This window comes from Capsicum annuum, chromosome 3 (assembly GCF_002878395.1).
Source record: "Capsicum annuum cultivar UCD-10X-F1 chromosome 3, UCD10Xv1.1, whole genome shotgun sequence".
NCBI lineage: Eukaryota > Viridiplantae > Streptophyta > Magnoliopsida > Solanales > Solanaceae > Capsicum > Capsicum annuum.
Window position 1 is genome coordinate 268,244,587 of NC_061113.1, and position 20,258 is coordinate 268,264,844.

The 20,258-nt window shown below is 35.0% G+C and overlaps 1 protein-coding gene across 1 annotated transcript; it reads left to right on the plus strand.

The window, feature by feature from the left end:
• Window positions 1–3,629: 3,629 nt before the first annotated feature.
• On the plus strand, window positions 3,630–10,367 carry LOC107861740 (beta-galactosidase). Its single transcript, XM_016707092.2, has 19 exons — window positions 3,630–3,993; window positions 4,289–4,384; window positions 4,475–4,587; window positions 4,672–4,738; window positions 4,856–4,948; window positions 5,070–5,213; window positions 5,725–5,813; window positions 5,920–6,025; window positions 6,123–6,210; window positions 6,990–7,108; window positions 7,196–7,360; window positions 7,508–7,680; window positions 7,789–7,898; window positions 8,194–8,303; window positions 8,468–8,578; window positions 8,657–8,767; window positions 8,945–9,150; window positions 9,228–9,564; window positions 9,718–10,367. The coding sequence occupies exons 1-19, from the start codon at window positions 3,832–3,834 to the stop codon at window positions 9,826–9,828; spliced, it is 2,511 nt and encodes an 836-aa protein (XP_016562578.2). The 5' UTR covers window positions 3,630–3,831; the 3' UTR covers window positions 9,829–10,367.
• The last annotated feature ends 9,891 nt before the right edge of the window (window positions 10,368–20,258 follow it).

A 20,258-nucleotide genomic window follows, 5' to 3' on the forward strand; every position in this document is an offset into this window, starting at 1 on the left:
ATGTGAGGACGATGTGGAAGCCGCTTAAAAAAGAATGTTAGTAAAGGCCTATTCTCTAAGCGCTCATGAAACCGAGACGTGTTCATGGCTGAGAAGAATAAAACCGCGAGAACCATAAACAGTAAAAGGCTGGTTGTGTGACATATATTATCTAGGTGTACATTAAAGCTCGACGGTTCAAAGATATCAAATCTCTGATTGACCGAGTGCATCTGATGCATGTTCACTACGAAAAGTTCAAAGAAAAACCTACTTATCCAGATGCAATTAGCCTTTGCTAAATGATCACATGCTTGACCGTAAATTTCTTCAAGAGGTAGTCATTCCCCATTTATGTAGGAGATTGTTGGGCTAAAGGTGTATATGTGAATGAAAATGGAGGAAAAATAGTGGAGAGAAGAGAGACACCAATTTAGAAAGTGTACTCTCAAATTGGAAAGTCTACTCTTTTTAAAGGAAAGTTCACTAATTCTCCCACACTGGTGGGAGAAGAGATCTTGTATGTGTTTATAATGAGAAACACTAACTCCACATGGACAGTGAGGCAAGAACAAGGTGGTGCCTCGTGCCGTCGTCGTCGTCGCTCGCGTGGCTCGGCTTCAGTTTCAGCTTTGGTTTCGAATAATGATAATGATAATGATAATGATCGATGAAATCTATTTTTTTTAGAAAAAATTTATTTGAAACTTGTTTACAGGTGAAATTTTTAATCCAAAAATCTGATAGTATTAGTTTCCTCCAAGTATGGGTGCATTTCGGACGCCATGCAAATGCATACGACACACATCATGAAGGGATGCGACCCTTCGAGGGAAAAGGCACATTGTTTCGCGTTGTAGGGTGACCTGCAGACGTAGACACATCAGGTACACGACCTGTGGGCGCAGATGTAGCGCAGAAGTTACTGGAATCTGCCAAACGTCACCTGCGGCCGCAGATCAGGCGCAGGTCCAGCACAGACTGGGCGCAGAGACGTGGCTGCTACTGTAAAGGTGTTTTTCTGTTGAACCAATGCATCCTTTCTGAAAGGACACATTAAAAGCTATAAATACCTGATATATTCCTCAAGTATTGGTATCAATTTTGATAGCAAAAAAACTCTCTTATTCTTAACAAAAACTCTGTGTGATCATTAAGCTGTTGAGTGAGTTTGTTGAATCCAACAATTTGAGGTACCGCTATTGTTTGTATTGAAGGCCATTTTATCATGGGAGGAAGATTCCATAACCTCCGGCACAGTGAGGGGAATTATTCCTTAAGGACACTCCGTGAAGTCGGGGGACTTGGCCTTACAAATTCTATTTCATCTCATTTCTGAAAATTAACATACTTCTTGGATAGATTATCAATATTCTTGTGTTGAAGGTTTTAAAGAACTTTATGAGTGTTCTTGTCTAAGACTTGAACTTGTGTTAAAATTATTATTGCATGTATTACAGATTCTTGTACCCGAAAATATTGTAAATAACATCATATACAAAGATAAACTTTTTTTTTAATATATATATAGTAGATATTGCATTCTCTTAGTTTTTTGTGTGGTTATCTCTTTATATTTTAATTTTTTTGGTAAAAGTTCTAGCTCTGTCGGTGGATACGTTCATATTTAAAAAGGTAGAGAACATTTATGTATTAGGTCTATTGTATAATGTTAATGTTTACTAGATTAAGATTTAGTACCCAATATAAGAAAGTAGATAAAAAATTTAAGTTTTGTGTGGTGGTTGAGGTTTGGTTCCGTCTAAAAATTAGTGTCGTTCCAAGTTGTTTGAATTTTTTAAACATGCCATCTTTCACTTTGAAATTATCTCAGATGCGGAGCTAGAATTTCAACTAAAGGAGTTCAATATTCAAAGAAAAATAGTCAAAGGGGATTCAATACCTACTATAACCACATAAAAAATAATTTTAATTATGTATAAATAGTATATTTTTCTATCGAAGGGGGTTCGATCGAACCCTAAAGAAGGCGCACCTCTGGATTATTCCATTTCCATAAATTTTAATTTGGACTAAACGAGTTTTATCAAATAATAAATCTACCATATTATAACAAATACGTTGGTGAGAGATAGATACACAAATTAAATTGTATTATGAAATAGAGAATATAAAATAAATACATCAAGAAAAGTATGTAGATAGTTTAATATTACAAATAAATTCAATTGCCTTCTAATAATTCACAGAAGCATAGATTGTTGTGTAAGCTACTTACGAGTTATATGCTTGATTACAAACTTACACAATCTGAATTCAAACTCATTCAATTATAAACTTTTGCAATAAAATAAAATAAAATAAAATAATTCAATTATAAACTTATCCAAAAAAAATAAAAATGGGGTACAACTTCCCATAATATGATACTTATACTAACAAGCTGTACTTTAATGGAATTATTTTTTCACTCTTTATCATCCCATAAATATCATGCTTATTTTATGTACTAGTTTTGGCAAAAACATGGACGCATCATGCACATGACAGAGCCATAAATTTCTGGTTTTTGATGAATTATTAAACATATTAAATAAACCTTCATATAAATAATAAATACATAAGGTTCAATTAAAATTATTAAATTTTATCTAATTCATGACTATCCTTAATATTAGTAGAGAAATGAGAAATAGAAATATAGAAAAAAAAATACTAAACTCAAAGAGTTATTCAAACTCTTTAAATCCATTGATGGGTGTCTATTTACATTGTCCTGTTCGATACGAATGTATAGTTTTTTCGTTTTTAATAAGAGAATTCGACTATGCTAAACCTAACCCGTGAGGCCGCGCAGACAGTCAAAAAGTGATTTAATACAGAATTTAATTACAATTACGGAACGTAATTACCAAGAGAGATTCTACTCCACTCTCAACTCATGAAAGTGAAGTTCACTTTCCAAATACGTGTGACGAATCTTCGGAAATACACTACACGCGCGATTAGTCGCTTGAGAATTCATCCCACCAGAAACAAACATTAATGCTTTTTTGCCCAACAACAGGAACCGACCGACCGTAACGAATCTTTGTACACTATCTTTTAAAAATTTTCCTTAAAAAATAAAATTAAAAAAGTTCACTTTTCCACCAACAGCCAAACAGCCCTTAATGCTCTAATTAATACTTTCACTTGTCCACTTTAAACTTTATATTGTCTCTTAAGATAGTAATTAACATGCCTATTTTATCACCACATTCATATTAATTGATGTAGTCTTAGACCTTGAGAAATAATTTAGAAAACAAGGTAATTGTCTTTTTTTGATATTATTAAAAGTGACAATTAGAAAAATGCAGTCCGATACATTTAAGCTTTGATTATTGTGGAGTCTAGAGAAGGGCCCCACATAAGATCAACAATTTAAATTCATGACGTTCTGATCACGTGGTATTAAAATATTGAACAGATAGCTTGAAAAATTTCACATTTCTACCAACAGCAACACAGGCCTTTAATGCTCCTAATGAATATTTCTATTTTCGTGAAAAAAAAACTGAAAATTCAGAGATGAAAATTAATTTGTTGGATGATGCTCCGCGTATGTGGGTCCTACAAGTTCAAGAAATGGACCCCACATTCACTTTTAAACAATCCCTGCTTTGTGTATTTAAAAGCAGCTGCAAAGTACCAATGTTTAGCAAGTCACAATTCTTCATTTATTCACACTTTATTATTCACTCTCTCTACTATTTGCTATAATTCATGTATTTTTTTTCAACCTTAATGGTAAAAGAATCAAGTATAGAATAAAGTGCTAGGGAAAAAAGTTCATTTTGCCTAGAAAAGGCTCAATCTTGAAGTAAAAAGGAGCTAGTAATTTGCAACATGGGGATTAAGCTAATAATGTTGAATGTGTTGTTGTTGTTGGGTTCATGGGTTTTTTCTGGAACAGCTTCTGTTTCATATGACCATAAAGCTATTATTGTAAATGGACAAAGGAGAATCCTTATTTCTGGTTCTGTTCACTATCCAAGAAGCACTCCTGAGGTATGTTGTGTTCAACTGAAAAATGTACTTCAAATCTTTAGTGTTTTCTTGAAAAGATTCTTTATTTTTATTTTTTTTTGCATTAGTGGGTGTGTTAGTAACTGTTAAAAGTAGAGTCCTTTTTAGCAAAATGGATTTTTTCTTGAACTTTTATTTTGGGGTTATGTTCTTGATTCTTCAATCACCTCGTTTATGGTCTGCGTACACTCTATCCTTCCCAAGTTGTGAGATTATACTGGATGCATTGTTGTTGTTGTTGTTATGTTTTTAGAATCTTTATTTTGGGATTATACAGATGTGGCCAGGTATTATTCAAAAGGCTAAAGAAGGAGGTGTGGATGTGATTCAGACTTATGTTTTTTGGAATGGGCATGAGCCTCAACAAGGGAAAGTGAGTTGAATTAAATTAGATTCTTGTTTTTTTCTCCCTAATTTGTATTTTTTTAATCAGTTTTTTTTTTTTTTTTTTTTTTTTTTTTAGTATTATTTTGAAGGGAGATATGATTTAGTGAAGTTTGTTAAGCTGGTGCATCAAGCTGGACTTTATGTCCATCTAAGAGTTGGACCTTATGCTTGTGCTGAATGGAATTTTGGGTATTCATCAAAATTACTGTTTTATTTATTTGCAAAAAGAATGATAATGGACTTTCTTGCTCACTTTACCTGTTTCTATTTCAGGGGTTTTCCTGTTTGGCTCAAATTTGTTCCAGGTATCAGTTTCAGAACAGATAATGGACCTTTCAAGGTTAGACAATTTTTCACACTTTCTTTGATGTCTTCTCAAGAAGTTTCTTTCTTTGATGTGATTGATTTCTAATTTTTTTTTATTGTATCCTTTTCATGTCAAACTATTGTACGTTAGGCTGCGATGCAAAAATTCACTACCAAGATTGTCAATATGATGAAAGCGGAACGTTTGTATGAAACTCAAGGGGGTCCAATAATTCTATCTCAGGTTGTTCAAAAGTGCTCATTTCAGTAATCTTGCTGCATTGTTGTTGGTTGCGCAGAGGTTATGATTTTCCAAAAATATATGAGGAATTGATGATTTTTTTGTTTTGAAACTTTTTTGACAGATTGAGAATGAATATGGACCCATGGAGTGGGAACTCGGAGCACCCGGTAAATCTTACGCACAATGGGCAGCCAAAATGGCTGTGGGTCTTAACACTGGTGTCCCATGGGTCATGTGCAAGCAAGACGATGCTCCTGATCCTATTGTAAGCGTTGTCTCTGTTGCAATTCATTAATTTTCTCTTATCTTTGTTATATTTCTCTTTTTATTTTGTATAATATTGGTATGAAATGAGTTTAAACGAAGCAAATGCTCTATGAGAATCCGCAGAGTTGACCCCAACATTGAGGGGCCGTTGTTGTTGTTATATTTGTTTGCCGTTCCCAGTGGGGTTTTTATGTATCAATGGTTGCCCCCCTGATTGGTCTAGAACTGCATGACTTACTTTGCACGTGGTTTGCTTTTGTTTCCAACTACTGCCTGTATTATTTGCCTCTTTATTAAGCATTCAATGGTCTTTGACTCTTGTAATGCACCTCTACCAAATTTCCCCTGGTAGTTTTATGCAAAATAACGTATTATTCACTCTTTGGAGTCAGAACCAGAGTCTGTCTTAACATGTTTAATCTTGCTCGATACATTGATATTTATATCTGAATTCTCTACTTTGTCCATATTATTAGAACATCTAGGTGCTAATTTATTTCTTTTTTCAGATTAATGCTTGCAATGGCTTCTACTGTGACTATTTTTCTCCAAACAAGCCTTACAAACCAAAGATATGGACTGAGGCCTGGACTGCATGGTAAGTACATATATCTTTCCAATGCATTAAATAAATAAAATTTCTGGTTTTATGTTCTGTTAGAATACATGTGGGGGATAAATTTCTGTCGTAATTTTTTTTGCAGGTTTACTGGTTTTGGAAATCCAGTTCCTTACCGTCCTGCTGAGGACTTGGCATTTGCTGTTGCAAAATTTATACAGAAGGGAGGTTCCTATATCAATTATTACATGGTATGTTTATTATCTCTGATATTCAAGAGCGTTAGTGTTTCTACTGATGCCAAGAAAATTATGTTGTTTATGATTTTCTTTTCCCTTTTTCATGCAGTATCATGGAGGAACAAACTTTGGACGGACTGCTGGTGGCCCATTTATTGCTACTAGTTATGACTATGATGCACCCGTTGATGAATATGGTATGCGCTTTTCTTGCAATCTGTTTTAGATTGAGTTTCTTTACGTCAGCAGAAGGTTTAAAATTAGAATCCCATTTTTATAACCACTTGAATTTGAATAGTGAGAAGCGCCTAAACAGGACTTTATTTTGTCAACTCGTTGCTTGTTTGTATTTCTTTAATATATTTTTGGGTTCTAATTTGAAACTTTGTCAATATACTACTTAGTATCAACTTAGCATCACGTGTGAGGGTCGCCATCTATGCATTCAATAAACATCATGTGTGAGTGTCCACTTTATATCACAACCAGGGATAAGGTCTAGTCCTTCAGAAATATTTCTATTTCTGATGGGGTGTCAATTCTCCTTATTGCTTCTGTTGCGGAATACTTTTGAGATTGCAAACCTGCGATAATGTTATAGAGAAATCAATACATGACAGCCTCTCTATTCATGCCAACTTCTCTCTGAACCTTTATGATTTTCCAAGCTTCAGCTACTTGACAATACAATCTGATAATCTTTGATGGTTGATTGATTTCAATGATTCCATTAAATAAAATTGCTTGGCACATCCCTTCATCAAACTTGCATCATGCTTTTTGGTTAGTCAATTGGTTTTAATTCGAACTTCTTACAAATGAGATTTCTTGACTATCGAGTCCATTATTTAGAACTAGGAAGAAAGCTCAGAAGAGACCATCTGCGGCTTAAGAAATTTCATATTTAAAAAAAAAAAAGCGTGAGTGAAGAAATTTATTGTTTAGCCCAATTTAACATTTTCCATCTGGTTTTTAGGATTATTCCGACAACCTAAATGGGGTCACCTGAAAGATCTGCATCGAGCAATAAAACTTTGTGAACCAGCTTTAGTTTCTGGAGATCCAACTGTGACAGCACTTGGACGCCAGCAGGAGGTGAGATTTAACTAAATGCTTCTTGAACCAGTCACCATTACAAAGTTCGCAATGATAGTAACTGGAGCTTCATTGTTTCTTATACAGGCCCATGTTTTTAGGTCGAAGTCTGGCTCTTGTGCTGCATTCCTTGCAAACTATGACCAACACTCTTTCGCTACCGTGTCATTTGCAAACAGGCATTACAACTTGCCACCATGGTCAATCAGTATTCTTCCCGACTGCAAGAACACTGTATTTAATACTGCAAGGGTAAGAAGAAAGGATATACTTTCTCCCTGAAATAGTTATGCTGTGTAGAGTATTACAATGAGAAATTTTCTCATGGTTCAAATAAATCATTCATGACCTGGAGATTGCCTCCTAACCAACTGATAACATTATTGATTCCTTGTGAAGATTGGTGCTCAAAGCGCTCAGATGAAGATGACTCCAGTTAGCAGGGGCTTGCCCTGGCAGTCATTCAATGAAGAGACAGCAGCTTATGAAGACAATGGTTTTACAGTTGTTGGGTTATTGGAACAGATAAATACCACAAGAGACGTGTCTGATTATTTATGGTATTCAACCGAGTAAGTGTCTATATTGCTTCTGACAGCTCTTCACATATTAAATTAGGAAACACACACTTAAAGTACGTTAGATCGGCCACATGTTCATGATTGTTTTTCTATCCTCAGTGTCAAGATCGATCCAAGAGAAAAGTTTTTGAGAGGTGGAAAATGGCCTTGGCTTACAATCATGTCAGCTGGCCATGCATTGCATGTTTTTGTGAATGGTCAATTAGTAGGTATGTGGCGCAGTTATTTGTATTCGACATGATCTACAATTTGAATCTTTATTTGTCTGCTAGAGCATTATACCACTGCTTATATGTTAAAAGGAAAAACTGGCGGACCATTTGCAGTTTTATCTGTTTGCGGTAAAAATTTTACTTATACAAAAAAAAAAAAAAAGAAAAGCTGAGGACTATTTGGTTTCATCAAGTAAATACAATAAGTGAACAGTTCGTGTAATAATAAAGAAACTAAAGCCCCCGGCGGTGGTTGTTATTTACATCTCTCTTTGTTCAAAATTTCTTGCAGGAACTGCATATGGAAGTTTAGATAGACCGAAACTAACTTTCAGTAAAGCTGTAAATCTGAGAGCAGGTGTTAACAAGATCTCTCTGCTCAGCATTGCTGTTGGTCTTCCGGTGTGTTTTCTCACTTTCTCCCTCTTACTTTATTATATATGCATATTAGTCGAACATGTGTCTCTGTCTCTCCTCATGTTAAGTTGCCCGCTCTGCAGACTGACTTTGACTGTATAGCTTAATATGTGCTTACTTTGCCATCTTCCTCATGTGCTCAACTGCAGAATATTGGCCCACATTTTGAGACATGGAATGCTGGTGTTCTTGGGCCAGTTTCACTGACTGGTCTTGATGAGGGGAAAAGAGATTTAACATGGCAGAAATGGTCTTACAAGGTTTGTGTATCAAATATTCAAAAACAGAACACAGATGCTCCATTGCATGGTTATCTAAACTTCCACTTTCTTAATCAGGTTGGTCTGAAAGGAGAAGCCTTGAGCCTTCATTCACTCAGTGGTAGCTCGTCAGTTGAGTGGGTCGAGGGTTCTCTTGTGGCTCAGAGACAGCCACTCACATGGTACAAGGTGCACACCTCATACTAAAACCTTCTTCTGTACCAACTTAGTTGTATATTTTTTACATTAAGTCATTCCTCTCCAATGAAGAAATACTTATATCTTCTTTAAGCAGCTGTATGCTTCTTGAATTTCTTGGCTTAAAAAGACTAAGGTTTCTATTGAATCTTTGTGTTATCTATTCAGAGCACTTTTAATGCTCCAGCTGGAAATGATCCTTTGGCTTTAGACTTGAATACCATGGGAAAAGGCCAAGTGTGGATAAATGGTCAAAGCCTCGGACGCTACTGGCCTGGATACAAAGCATCTGGTAACTGCGGTGCCTGTAACTATGCAGGCTTGTTTAATGAGAAAAAGTGCCTAAGTAACTGTGGAGAGGCTTCACAACGATGGTAAGTAATGATAAACCCTGTGGCATTTTCCTCTGGTTTAACAGGAAGCTCTAACTTAACTTGGAATTATAATTCAGGTATCATGTTCCCCGTTCTTGGCTGTATCCTACTGGAAATTTGTTAGTTCTATTTGAGGAATCGGGAGGAGAGCCTCATGGAATCTCTTTGGTTAAAAGAGAAGTCGCAAGTGTTTGTGCAGATATAAATGAATGGCAACCACAGTTGGTGAATTGGAAAATGCAAGCATCTGGTAAAGTCGACAAACCATTGAGGCCTAAAGCTCACCTCTCGTGTGCTGCTGGTCAGAAGATTACCTCAATCAAATTTGCAAGCTTTGGAACACCACAGGGGGTCTGCGGAAGCTTCCGTGAAGGAAGCTGCCATGCATTCCACTCATATGATGCTTTTCAAAGGGTATTTACAAATCTCACTCTGTGTTATGACTCCATATTTTCTAGTAGAACAGGTCAATAGTTCTTCAATCTATTATAAGAACCTGTTTCTTTTCATCATTGATGTAGCTATCTTCTGTAGAGACCTGATTCAACAACTCTCCCTTTTTTCCAGTATTGCATCGGGCAAAATTCGTGCTCAGTACCTGTGACACCAGAGATCTTTGGAGGTGATCCATGTCCACGTATTATGAAGAAACTCTCAGTTGAGGTTATTTGCAGTTGATTATACTGAGGATAAACAAATAAAGTGGTTTCAGTTAGTTGTCTCCAGTACAGTATAGCAATGTCCAAGTATTCGCTTTCTGAAGATCCATTACATATCAAAAAGTTGGCTTTGATGGGGGTGAAGTTGTACAGATATGCAACACACCTTGTCATCTGAGGCCCATATGATTTTTCAATAGCCCAAGATTCTGTACATATATGTTGGTTACTGTCAAGTTGGTATTGGTTTGCAACTGTAAAACAATAGTATAGTCATTGGTTCAAGTGCACATGGAGATTGTGCTGATTGGAGGTAGGCAATCGAGGTCTGTGCAAGCTGGCCTAGATATCACTATTATAACCCCAAAAAGCACATTGAGACTGATTCTTGATTAGTCCATGTGCAGGTATTGTTACTGTTAGAATTTGCAAGTCTTATGGTTTCAGGATTTTCAGTATTTTACTACCCCATCTATGTAAAAATAGCAATCTTTCATTGCTTTGTACCTGCAAAACTGCTACTATGATGATGTGAAATAACATCAAATTCTCGCTTAATAGATGTTCTCTAAATCTTGTTTTCCAGCATTGCTGCCTGACATGTCGCAAACATTATTAATTCTAACGAAAAGTTATTTATCCCATCTTGAGGGCGGGATAACTAATCTCAGATGACTTGTTTCAAACCAAACGGCCCTTAAGCTATAAGGCTATAACCAAGCTGTCTCCGAAATCTCACTAGATACCTACTCATTTCGGTTTTAATCCTTGATCTCAATGCTCCCTTATCTAGGATCATATCTCTGTGAGCTGTGCATGTATCATATTGTGTTTAGTGACCTTTCCTAATTGATGATTAGTAGCAGACAAACTTTTTTCTGGCACATTTTAATAGACACGTAACAAGTAATCTTTTCTTTGACCCATTTTCGAAAAACTCCAAATTAAATCAGTTAATAAAAATGCAGACTGAGCACCCAAAAAAGTACTACTAGATATTTTCTACCATTGTTGAAGAAACTGTGAGCATCTCATTTGACAATAAGGAAGAAAAATGAACAATGTGCAACTGAAGAGTTTAGCTGATAAACTTACCATATTTTTCTTTATTATGGCAAGTGCTACTGTTCTTGGCTACACCTACTTAACATGTCTTATCTCTACTGCTGCTTCCATACTGTTAGCTGAACTACTTTTGTTACTACTCCATCGCCATTGCGATTACCTTCCTCGTCTTTATCATTACTTGCGCCTGGAATATCCAAGAAGAATACATCTTCATTGTGATATCTTAGGTCCATTAATCGCCCTATGTGTTGCACCTCTATTCAGCTACATACCGTTTGACATAATCGTGTCTAGTAGCAGTTATGCCTTACGTTCGCTTCCTGCAATACGTTGATGGACCAAGAGATTTTCGGGTGCTAAATGTACTCTTTATGCTAACTGTTAACATTGTTTATGGAGATTTTGGGTTTGGATTTAATACATGTCTATAGGTTGCTTTGTTCACTTACATTGCTATAAAGTTGAGGGATCAAGGAGATGACGATGACGATGATGATGATCTCCAACATTTGACCTTGAATCAGATTAGGTCGAATTTGATCATAGGTATAATGCATAGTATTAGTTCTGACAATGTTTATGTTATGGTAGTATGGAGACGATTACGTTAGCTTGACACTGATTATTAGCAGAATGGTTGATGTAATTAGTTCTAGTACTGTCTGTGTTGTGTTGGTAAAATGAATACGGAGTATGCATTATTTTACGGAATGGAGAAGGCCGGTGGTCTATCGGAAGCAACTTTTCTACCTAAAAGGTAGGGGTAAGGTATACACATCCTATCCTCTCCCCAGACGTCACTTGTGAGATTACACCGGGTATGTAGTTGTTTTTCCTTTTGAAACAGAGTCAGGGGTGGTTGTCACCTGTTTACAGCAATAATAGAGATGGACAAAGATCAGAATAGATGAAATGTAGCTTCAAGTTTATACAAACTGTAGCAAGGCACAAAGAGTTTCTTGGTATATATAGTATATTTAGGCAGAGGTGAACCCAGGATTTGAAGTCTGTGGGTACACCAGTGTTGTCAAAGATGCACATAAGCCTCGAAGTAAGACTCAAAATGCGTTGAACACTCGCCTCACTTAATGTGCAGCTTAGGTTCTAATTTCTGATATATACTTTCTCTTGTCAATGAGGCTTTCTGAATAGACGAACACTAAACAATTAATATTTCACTTTAACCAAAAAAAAAATAATTTTCTTGTTCATATATTTGTCATTTATTCTTATATTATTAGTCTTGGACTAGACATATATTTATATCTTTTCTACCTTTATGCCTTTTTTCGTTAAATCTCACACTTTATTTGTACTTTGTACTTAAACACAATAGACCTGAAGCTTTTTTACGCTTATTGCTTTTGATAATATTGTGGTGTACCAATATTATCTTAAAACGTTAAAAAAACTTTCGGTGTCGATTAAGGGATATTATCATATTCAATTGGTCGCCAAAGACATGAACAATACTGAAAAAATAAATATATAGAACAAATAAGAGTTTTAAGCTAATAACTTTACTTTCTAATATGAAGTTTACTTTTAACATTTTTGAACAATTAGTTGTGGTAGCTCAATGGTCAAGGAAGGTTTACCTTACGGACTGGTCGCGGGTTCGAATCCCCTATCCATTCATCTAAGGGTGTACTATTAGTTATATCACAATTTCTCAAGGTATATATACATAATTTTTTTCGACGTGGTCCGGGTTTGAATCCCCTGTCCATTCATCTAAGGGTGTACTATTAGTTATATCACAATTTCTCAAGGTATATACACATATATATATACATAATTTTTTTCGACGTTAACGGGTCCACGTGCACCTCTACCTATACATGTGGATCCGCCCCTGTATTTGGGCATGAGCTTTGCTGGAATTGTTGGAAATTAACTCTTTAGAACAACTGATCTTTTGTTAGCAAGTTCATTGATTTGTTAATTTGTCCTTTCCTCAAATTTCTATCTTCTAAAAACAAACATATATACACAAGGATGTTTTGGTCCTCTGAGTTACTTTACTACAATCTATTGTGGGCATTCTTTTGTAACTACTTGGTAAATGCTTGTGTATAAAATCCTATCCTTGATCTGGACAGGTAACAGAAAGTTTTACTCCCTTTTATTGCTTAAAAATTGTTATTTTAAGTAGCTTTGTGAATTTCTAATACGAAAGTGTTCTATAAGCAATTAAACATGTTAAGAATTACTTTCTATTAGTGTCTTTAATGATGAGTTAGACATAGCAATCCCTTGTGTATCATGGTCATATGATGATTATGGACATTTTGTTATCAGTTCCTTTTGAAGCGCTAAACTGTTTAGTTCTGTATTCTTGAGATGAAAGTAACAGTGTAGTAGCTGCTGATATGACGTCGATTCCCATTTGTGTGATGACATATTCGGTTTCTTGGAATCCGGTCCTTTTCCAAAACTCGAAAAACTTTAGTGCGCTAAACCATCTTTGTCACTGTATATTTGGTCATGAGCTTTGTTGTAACCGTTGGAAATTAACTCTTTAGAACAGGTAATTGTTGGGAGCAAGTTACATTAATGTGTTAAATTTGTCCTTTTCTGAAATTTTCACTAAAGATGATGTAGAAATGAATACATCTAGGAAGCTTTACTCCTTTTTATGTCATATTCACATCAACAAGATCTACATTACAGGACATTGAATTCACACTTTTCTTATGAAAATATTCAAATTTGAGAAATGTACAAATCTACACCGAGTACTAAGCATTTACTGCCCTCACCTAATTTTTTTTTCAAAAAAAAAAAAAAAAAGGTTTTGTAATGAATAGGGTGATTTCAAATGATAAAAGAATTTGAATACATTGAGTTTTTTTTTTTTTTTTTTTTTGTTGGTGAAACAGGCATAGTTTTATTTATAACACAAAAATATTTACAAGCCTAGTTGTGATCGAGTCATAAGCGCAGCAGTAGGAGTAGAAGTCCTATTTACATCCTGTATGGGACTAATATAATACACACTTGGGTGAACAAGTAAAGTGTTCACCCGCCTAACTAATAATACTCCATTCATATCGGCATACAAAATGTCACCAAGTGACTGTGGTGGAGCCCAAAACAACGTAGTAATAAAGGTTATACTAGGTAATCTTGTCAATCTGTCAGCTAGCCTATTCTGCTCCTTGAAAAAATGGTGCAAAAGGCTTTATGTTGCTTTTTTCTTTAAAAGAAAATCTTCATATTGAAGTTTTAAAATATCTTTATTAGTTGTTTTACAAGTATCTTTCTGTTATGATATATGTCAGTTATAGTGAATGTCTACTAAGATCTATCAAGATCTATTTGATGTCTATCAGGATTTGATGTATTTGTCTTTTAGTGTGAAATTAGGAGCAAATTCCCCCTATAAATAAAAGGGCTTCCTTCAATTGTAAATCATCCCTCAAGAGAAAAAATAAGAATCACTCTCTCTATTCTTCTTCTTTATTCTTTATTGTTTTATAATACGTTATCAGCACGAGACTCTACTGTCTCAAATTTGAAGGCTAAGGCTAAGGTATTATTATTTTTCTTCCCTTTTTCCATATGGCTAACAATCTTACAAAGTGTGAGCTCGTTGCCCTTTAAAGTTCGGGCAGGAACTATATTTCATGGGTGTTGGATGCTGAAATCCACCTAGATGCTATGGATCTTGGAGACGTCATAAAGAATGAAAATACATCTAGTCAAAATCGTGCTAAGACTATGATTTTCTTGCGTAATCATCTTGACGAAGTACTAAAAATTGAGTACCTTACTACTAAGGATCCACTCGTATTGTGGAATAGCCTAAAAGAAAGGTTTGACCACTTAAAGATGGTCATCCTCCCGAAAGCACGATATGAGTGGATACATCTAAGATTTCAAGACTACAAGTCTGTTCATGAATACAATTCTGCCATGTTCAGAATTTCTTCTCAATTGAAACTTTGTGGAGAGATGGTCAATGATAATGATATGATAGAAAAGACGCTCTCCATTTTTCATGCCTCGAATGTGCTCTTACAATAACAATATCGAGAAAAAGGTTTCAAGAAGTATACTGAACTGAGTTCTCATCTTCTCGTGGCTGAACAAAATAATGATTTGTTGATGAAAAATCACGAGAATCGACCAACTGGATCTGCACCATTTCCTGAAGTGAATGATGTGCACGCTCACTATGCTAGGCCTGGAAAAGGTCGCGGCCCTGGTCATGGACGTGGTCGTGGTCGTGGTCACAATAACCAAGAAAGAAACTATGTTTCGGGTGTTAATCATTCATCAAACAAAAAGAGAAACAATGAGAAACGTGAAGCAATTACTAGTTTTCGATGTGGCGAAAAAGGACATTATTCACGTGATTGTCGTGCTCTCAAGCACTTGGTTGATCTTTATCAAGCATCATTAAAGAAGAAAGAGGAAAATCCCGAGGCTAACTTTCTCTCTAACAATAATGTTGACATCACATGCTTGGATGTAGAAGACTTTTACGAGCACCCTAAAGGAAAGATTGATCACTTGATTGGTGATGGTTCCGCAAATATGGAAGAATGAATGATTTTTAATTTTATTTTATTTTTATTGCTAAGAGTTAGTGAAAAAAAAATCATGTAAAAGTAGTTATTTGCATGAGTATTAGTTTTTTATTAGTATTAATTAGTTTAATTACATTATTGTTGTTTATTATTGAATTGAATTTATTCTTCCATTATTTATTGAAAAAAACAAGAAAAACAGCGACTCATTAAGGAAAAAGCTAATAATAGGCTAATACTGATTAATGTTATTTTTTGTGGACATTTTTACAACATGTCATAATGAATTTATATAGGCGTAAATGCATATTAATGTTGTTAGGATACAACTAATTTTGTTTTTAATTATTATCATGGTTATTACATAATATTTAAAAATATAAATACGATAACAGTTGCATAGCATGGACACTATTAAAGACAAAATGGTATAAATATATTTATTGTGTAATACATATGTATTGTAGTCTTTATAACGGTAATACTACATGATGACAAGAACAATTAACACGTGTTTAGTTTTTGTCATGTACAGTTTAAATAATCAAATCAACAACAGAATAATGCATAACCATGTACTAATTGGATATTTTTTTTTATTGCTTAGTTAAATGTGATTAACAATATTTTATAGTGTAAGCTTTCACTTTGTACTAAGATTTAATATATATTTGGTGTATGTCATTTATTTGAAGATATGGATAATTTTTAAAGTAGGCTGTCCAATTGTGAAGATATTTGTTTGATTGATTCTGGCACTACACATACGATATTCAAAGACGAGAAATATTTCTCTCATCTAAACATGGGCAAGATTAACGTTACTACAATTTGTGGTAGTGCTAATTTGATTGAAGGCTTCGGAAAAGTCATTTTAATCTTGTCCAAGGGAACTAAACTCATCATAAATAATGCTATGTTCTCTCCCAAGTTTCGGAGAAACTTGATGAGTTTTAAAGATATCCGTGAAAATGGTTATCATATCAAGACAATTGATGAGATGAATCTTGAATATCTTAGTATCACCAAGAATGTCTCTGGCCAGATATGTGTTGTTGAAAAGTTCCCTGCTTTATCTTCTGGCCTGTATTGGACAAAGATTTGTGCAATTGATCGAGACACATTCTATAATAAACCAAAAGTTTACTGATTCCAATACTTTCGTACTTTGACATGATCGTCTGGGACATCCAGGATCAATAATGATGAGACGAATAATAGAAAATTCAAATGGGCATCCATTAAAGAACTTGAAGGTTCTTTCAAATGGTGAATTTTCATGTAATGCTTGTTATCAAGGCAAGCTGATTGTGAGACCATCGTCAACAAAAGTTGGGATTGAGTCCCCCGCGTTCTTGGAACGCATACATGGAGACATTTGTGGACCAATTCACCCACCAAGTGAGTCGTTTAGATAGTTCATGGTCCTAATAGATGCTTCTTCTAGATGGTCTCATGTGTGCCTTTTATCATCTCGCAACTTGGCATTTGCAAAATTGTTGGCACAAATAATACGATTACGGGTTCAATTTTTTGATAATCAAATTAAGTCTATTCGTCTTGATAATGCTGCAGAATTTTCATCCCAAGCATTTAATGACTATTGTTTATCGATTGGGATAAGAGTGGAACATCCTGTACCCCATGTTCACACTCAAAATGCCTTTGCTGAGTCATTAATTAAACGTCTGCAGTTGATAGCAAGACCATTACTGATGAAAATTAAGTTGCCCACTTCTGTTTGGGATCATGCAATTTTGCATGCTGCAACACTTGTTTGCCTTAGACCGATAAATTATCATAAATTTTCTCCGTTGCAATTGATTTTGGGTTAAGAGCCTAATATATCTCACTTGAGAACTTTTAGGTGCGGTGTATATGTGCCTATAGCACCACCAAACCGCACCAAGATGGGCCCCCAAAGAAGGTTAGGAATTTATGTTGGGTTTAAATCACCCTCTATTATTCGCTATCTTGAACCATTAGCGGGAGATATGTTCACTGCTCGATTTGCAGATTGTCGGTTTGATGAGATACTTTTTCCAAAATTAGGGGGAGAAGATAGTGATATCCAAAGAGAAATTTTGTAGAAAAATCTATCACTATCTCATCTTGATCCACGTGCTTCTATTTGTGAGCAAGAAGTACAAAAGATTATTCATCTGCAGAGATTGCAAATCAAATTCCGGACGCATTTACAGATTTAAAAAGGATCACTAAATCACATATTCCTGCAGAGAATATCCCAATTCGAATTGATGTCCCTAAAGGACCATCCACTAGTGTCATAGCTAATGAATCTAAAGCAGGCTTGAAGCGTGGCAGACCATTAGGTTCTAAGGATCGAAATCCTAGAAAAAGAAAAACAAATGGTCAAGATGACACTACAAAAGATCCACATATGAAAGTTTAAGATTTGAGCAATGTTGATATTCTTGAAGGAATCAATAAGCCCGAGACTCAAGAAAATGAGGAACTATCCATAAATTCAAGTGATGTTGAAACTAATTTGAATCGATTTGAAATAGTAGTGGATTATGTCTTTGCATATAATGTTGCAATAAAAATCATGCAAGATCGTGAGGATTTTGAACCTCGATCTGTCACAGAATGTCGACAAAGAAATGACTGCCCAAAATGGTAAGAAGCAATTCAATCTGAATTGAATTCCCTTGCCAAACGTGAAGTTTTTGGACCTATAACTCAAACACCTAATGGTGTTAAGCCTGTTGGCTATAAATGGGTCTTTGTGCAAAAAAGAAATGAGGAAAATGAAATACAAAGGTATAAAGCACGCCTTGTTGCACAAGGATTTTCACAACGGCCTGGTGTCGATTATGATGAGACATATTCACTAGTTATGGACGCAATAACATTGCGTTATCTTATTAGTTTCACTTTCCATGAGAGACTTGAAATGCATTTGATGGATGTGGTAACAACCTATCTATATGGGTCACTTGATAATGAGATATACATGAAAATTTTCGAAGGATTTAAAATGCCTAAAGCATATAGTTCAAAGCCTCGGGAAATGTATTCCATTAGATTGCAAAGATCATTGTATGGTTTGAAGCAATCTGGACGCATGTGGTATAACCGTCTTAGTGAATATTTATCTAAAGAAGGTTATACTAATGATGAATTTGCCTTTGTGTTTTCATAAAGAAAACAACGTCGGAGTTTGTTATACTTGCTGTCTATATCGATGACATAAACCTTATTGAAACGTCAATAAAGCTTCAAAAGGCAATTGATTACCTAAAGAAAGAATTTGAGATGAAAGATCTCAAAAATACAAAGTTATGCCTTGGTTTGCAAATTAAGCATTTTACAAACAACATCTTTGTTCATCAATCTGCCTACACAAAAAAGGTGTTGAAACGATTCTATATGGATGAAGCTCATCCATTAAGTACTCCGATGGTTGTTCGATCACTTGATGTGAATAAGGATCCATTCCAACCTCAAGAAAATAATGAGGAACTCCTTGGTCCTAAAATACCATATCTTAGTGCAATTGGTGCACTAATGTATCTTGCAAATACTACAAGGCCTGATATTGCATTTTCAGTAAATTTGCTAGCAAGGCATAGTTCTGCTCCTACTAGGAGACATTGAAATGGGATTAAACACACATTACGGTATCTAAAGCGAACTACCAATATGGGCTTATTTTATTCTAAAAATTGCAGGGCCGATCTTGTTGGTTATGCTGATGCTGGGTACTTATCCGACCCACATAAAGTTCGGTCTCAAACAGGTTATGTATTCATATGTGGGGGTACTGTCATATGGAGATCAACAAAGCAGTCTATTGTAGCCACTTCATCAAATCACGCTGAGGGTATAGCTTTTCATGAAGCAAGCCAAGAGTGTGTGTGGTTAAGGTCCATAATACATCTCATTCGAGAAAAATATGGCTTGAAATGTGACAAAGTAACCATAATTTTATATGAAGATAATGCAGCATGCAAAACACAACTTAAAGGAGGATTCATAAAAGGAGATAGAACGAAGCACATTTCGCCAAAACTCTTCTATACACATGAACTCCAAAAGAATGGTGATATTGACATACAAAAGATTCGTTCAAGTGACAATGTGACTGACTTATTCACCAAGTCTCTTCCAACTGCAACTTTCAAGAAGATGGTGAACAAGATCGGAATGCAAAGGTTCAAGGAAGTTCTTATTAAGGGAAGCTAATACGCGCTGTACTCTTTTTTTCTTATGAGGTTTTGTCCCACTGGTTTTCCTTGTAATGTTTTTAATAAAATCATCAATAAGAATCACTCTCTCTATTCTCTCTATTATTCTTCTTTATTCTTTCTTGTTTTATAAAACTTTCTTTTAAACCTTCCTTCTATTATTTAAATTTTAATAATATCCTCTTTTAAGATTAATTTTATTTAAAGCTCAAGAAAACTTGTTGAGTAAAATCTCAACTCAGAAGTCAATTAACCTTTTTAATATTAGATGGTTATTTAAGTTAATAAGTGCATTGTAAGTTGAGCTACGAAGCATCTTAAATTTCAGAATAGAAAAATTAAACACAGTACCGGAAATCTAGATTCCAAATTACCTCTCCTATTAAAAACAGAACCTTCAATTCCTAGTATATGTTACTCATGTTTAATATAAATCCACATAAACTTTAAAAACAATCTTTTTTTGAAATTTAAGGTCTAAATTTTTTTTTTTGATTTACCATCTGGTATTTAACATTCGTATTGAAATCCGACTAATTCGAATTCGCACTGCGTACTGCCTATTAGGAAAAGTGCTCCCCAAGAATTTTTTCATATCCAAGACTCGAATCTGAGATCTTTGATTAAGAGAGGAG

Coding starts and splice junctions, on each gene's coding strand:
- LOC107861740 (XM_016707092.2), top strand. CDS start 3,832: ATGGGGATTAAGCTAATAATGTTGAATGTGTTGTTGTTGTTGGGTTCA. Junction 5,814..5,919: donor ACTGAGGCCTGGACTGCATG/GTAAGTACATAT, acceptor TTTTTTTTGCAG/GTTTACTGGTTTTGGAAATC. Junction 8,304..8,467: donor GCATTGCTGTTGGTCTTCCG/GTGTGTTTTCTC, acceptor GCTCAACTGCAG/AATATTGGCCCACATTTTGA.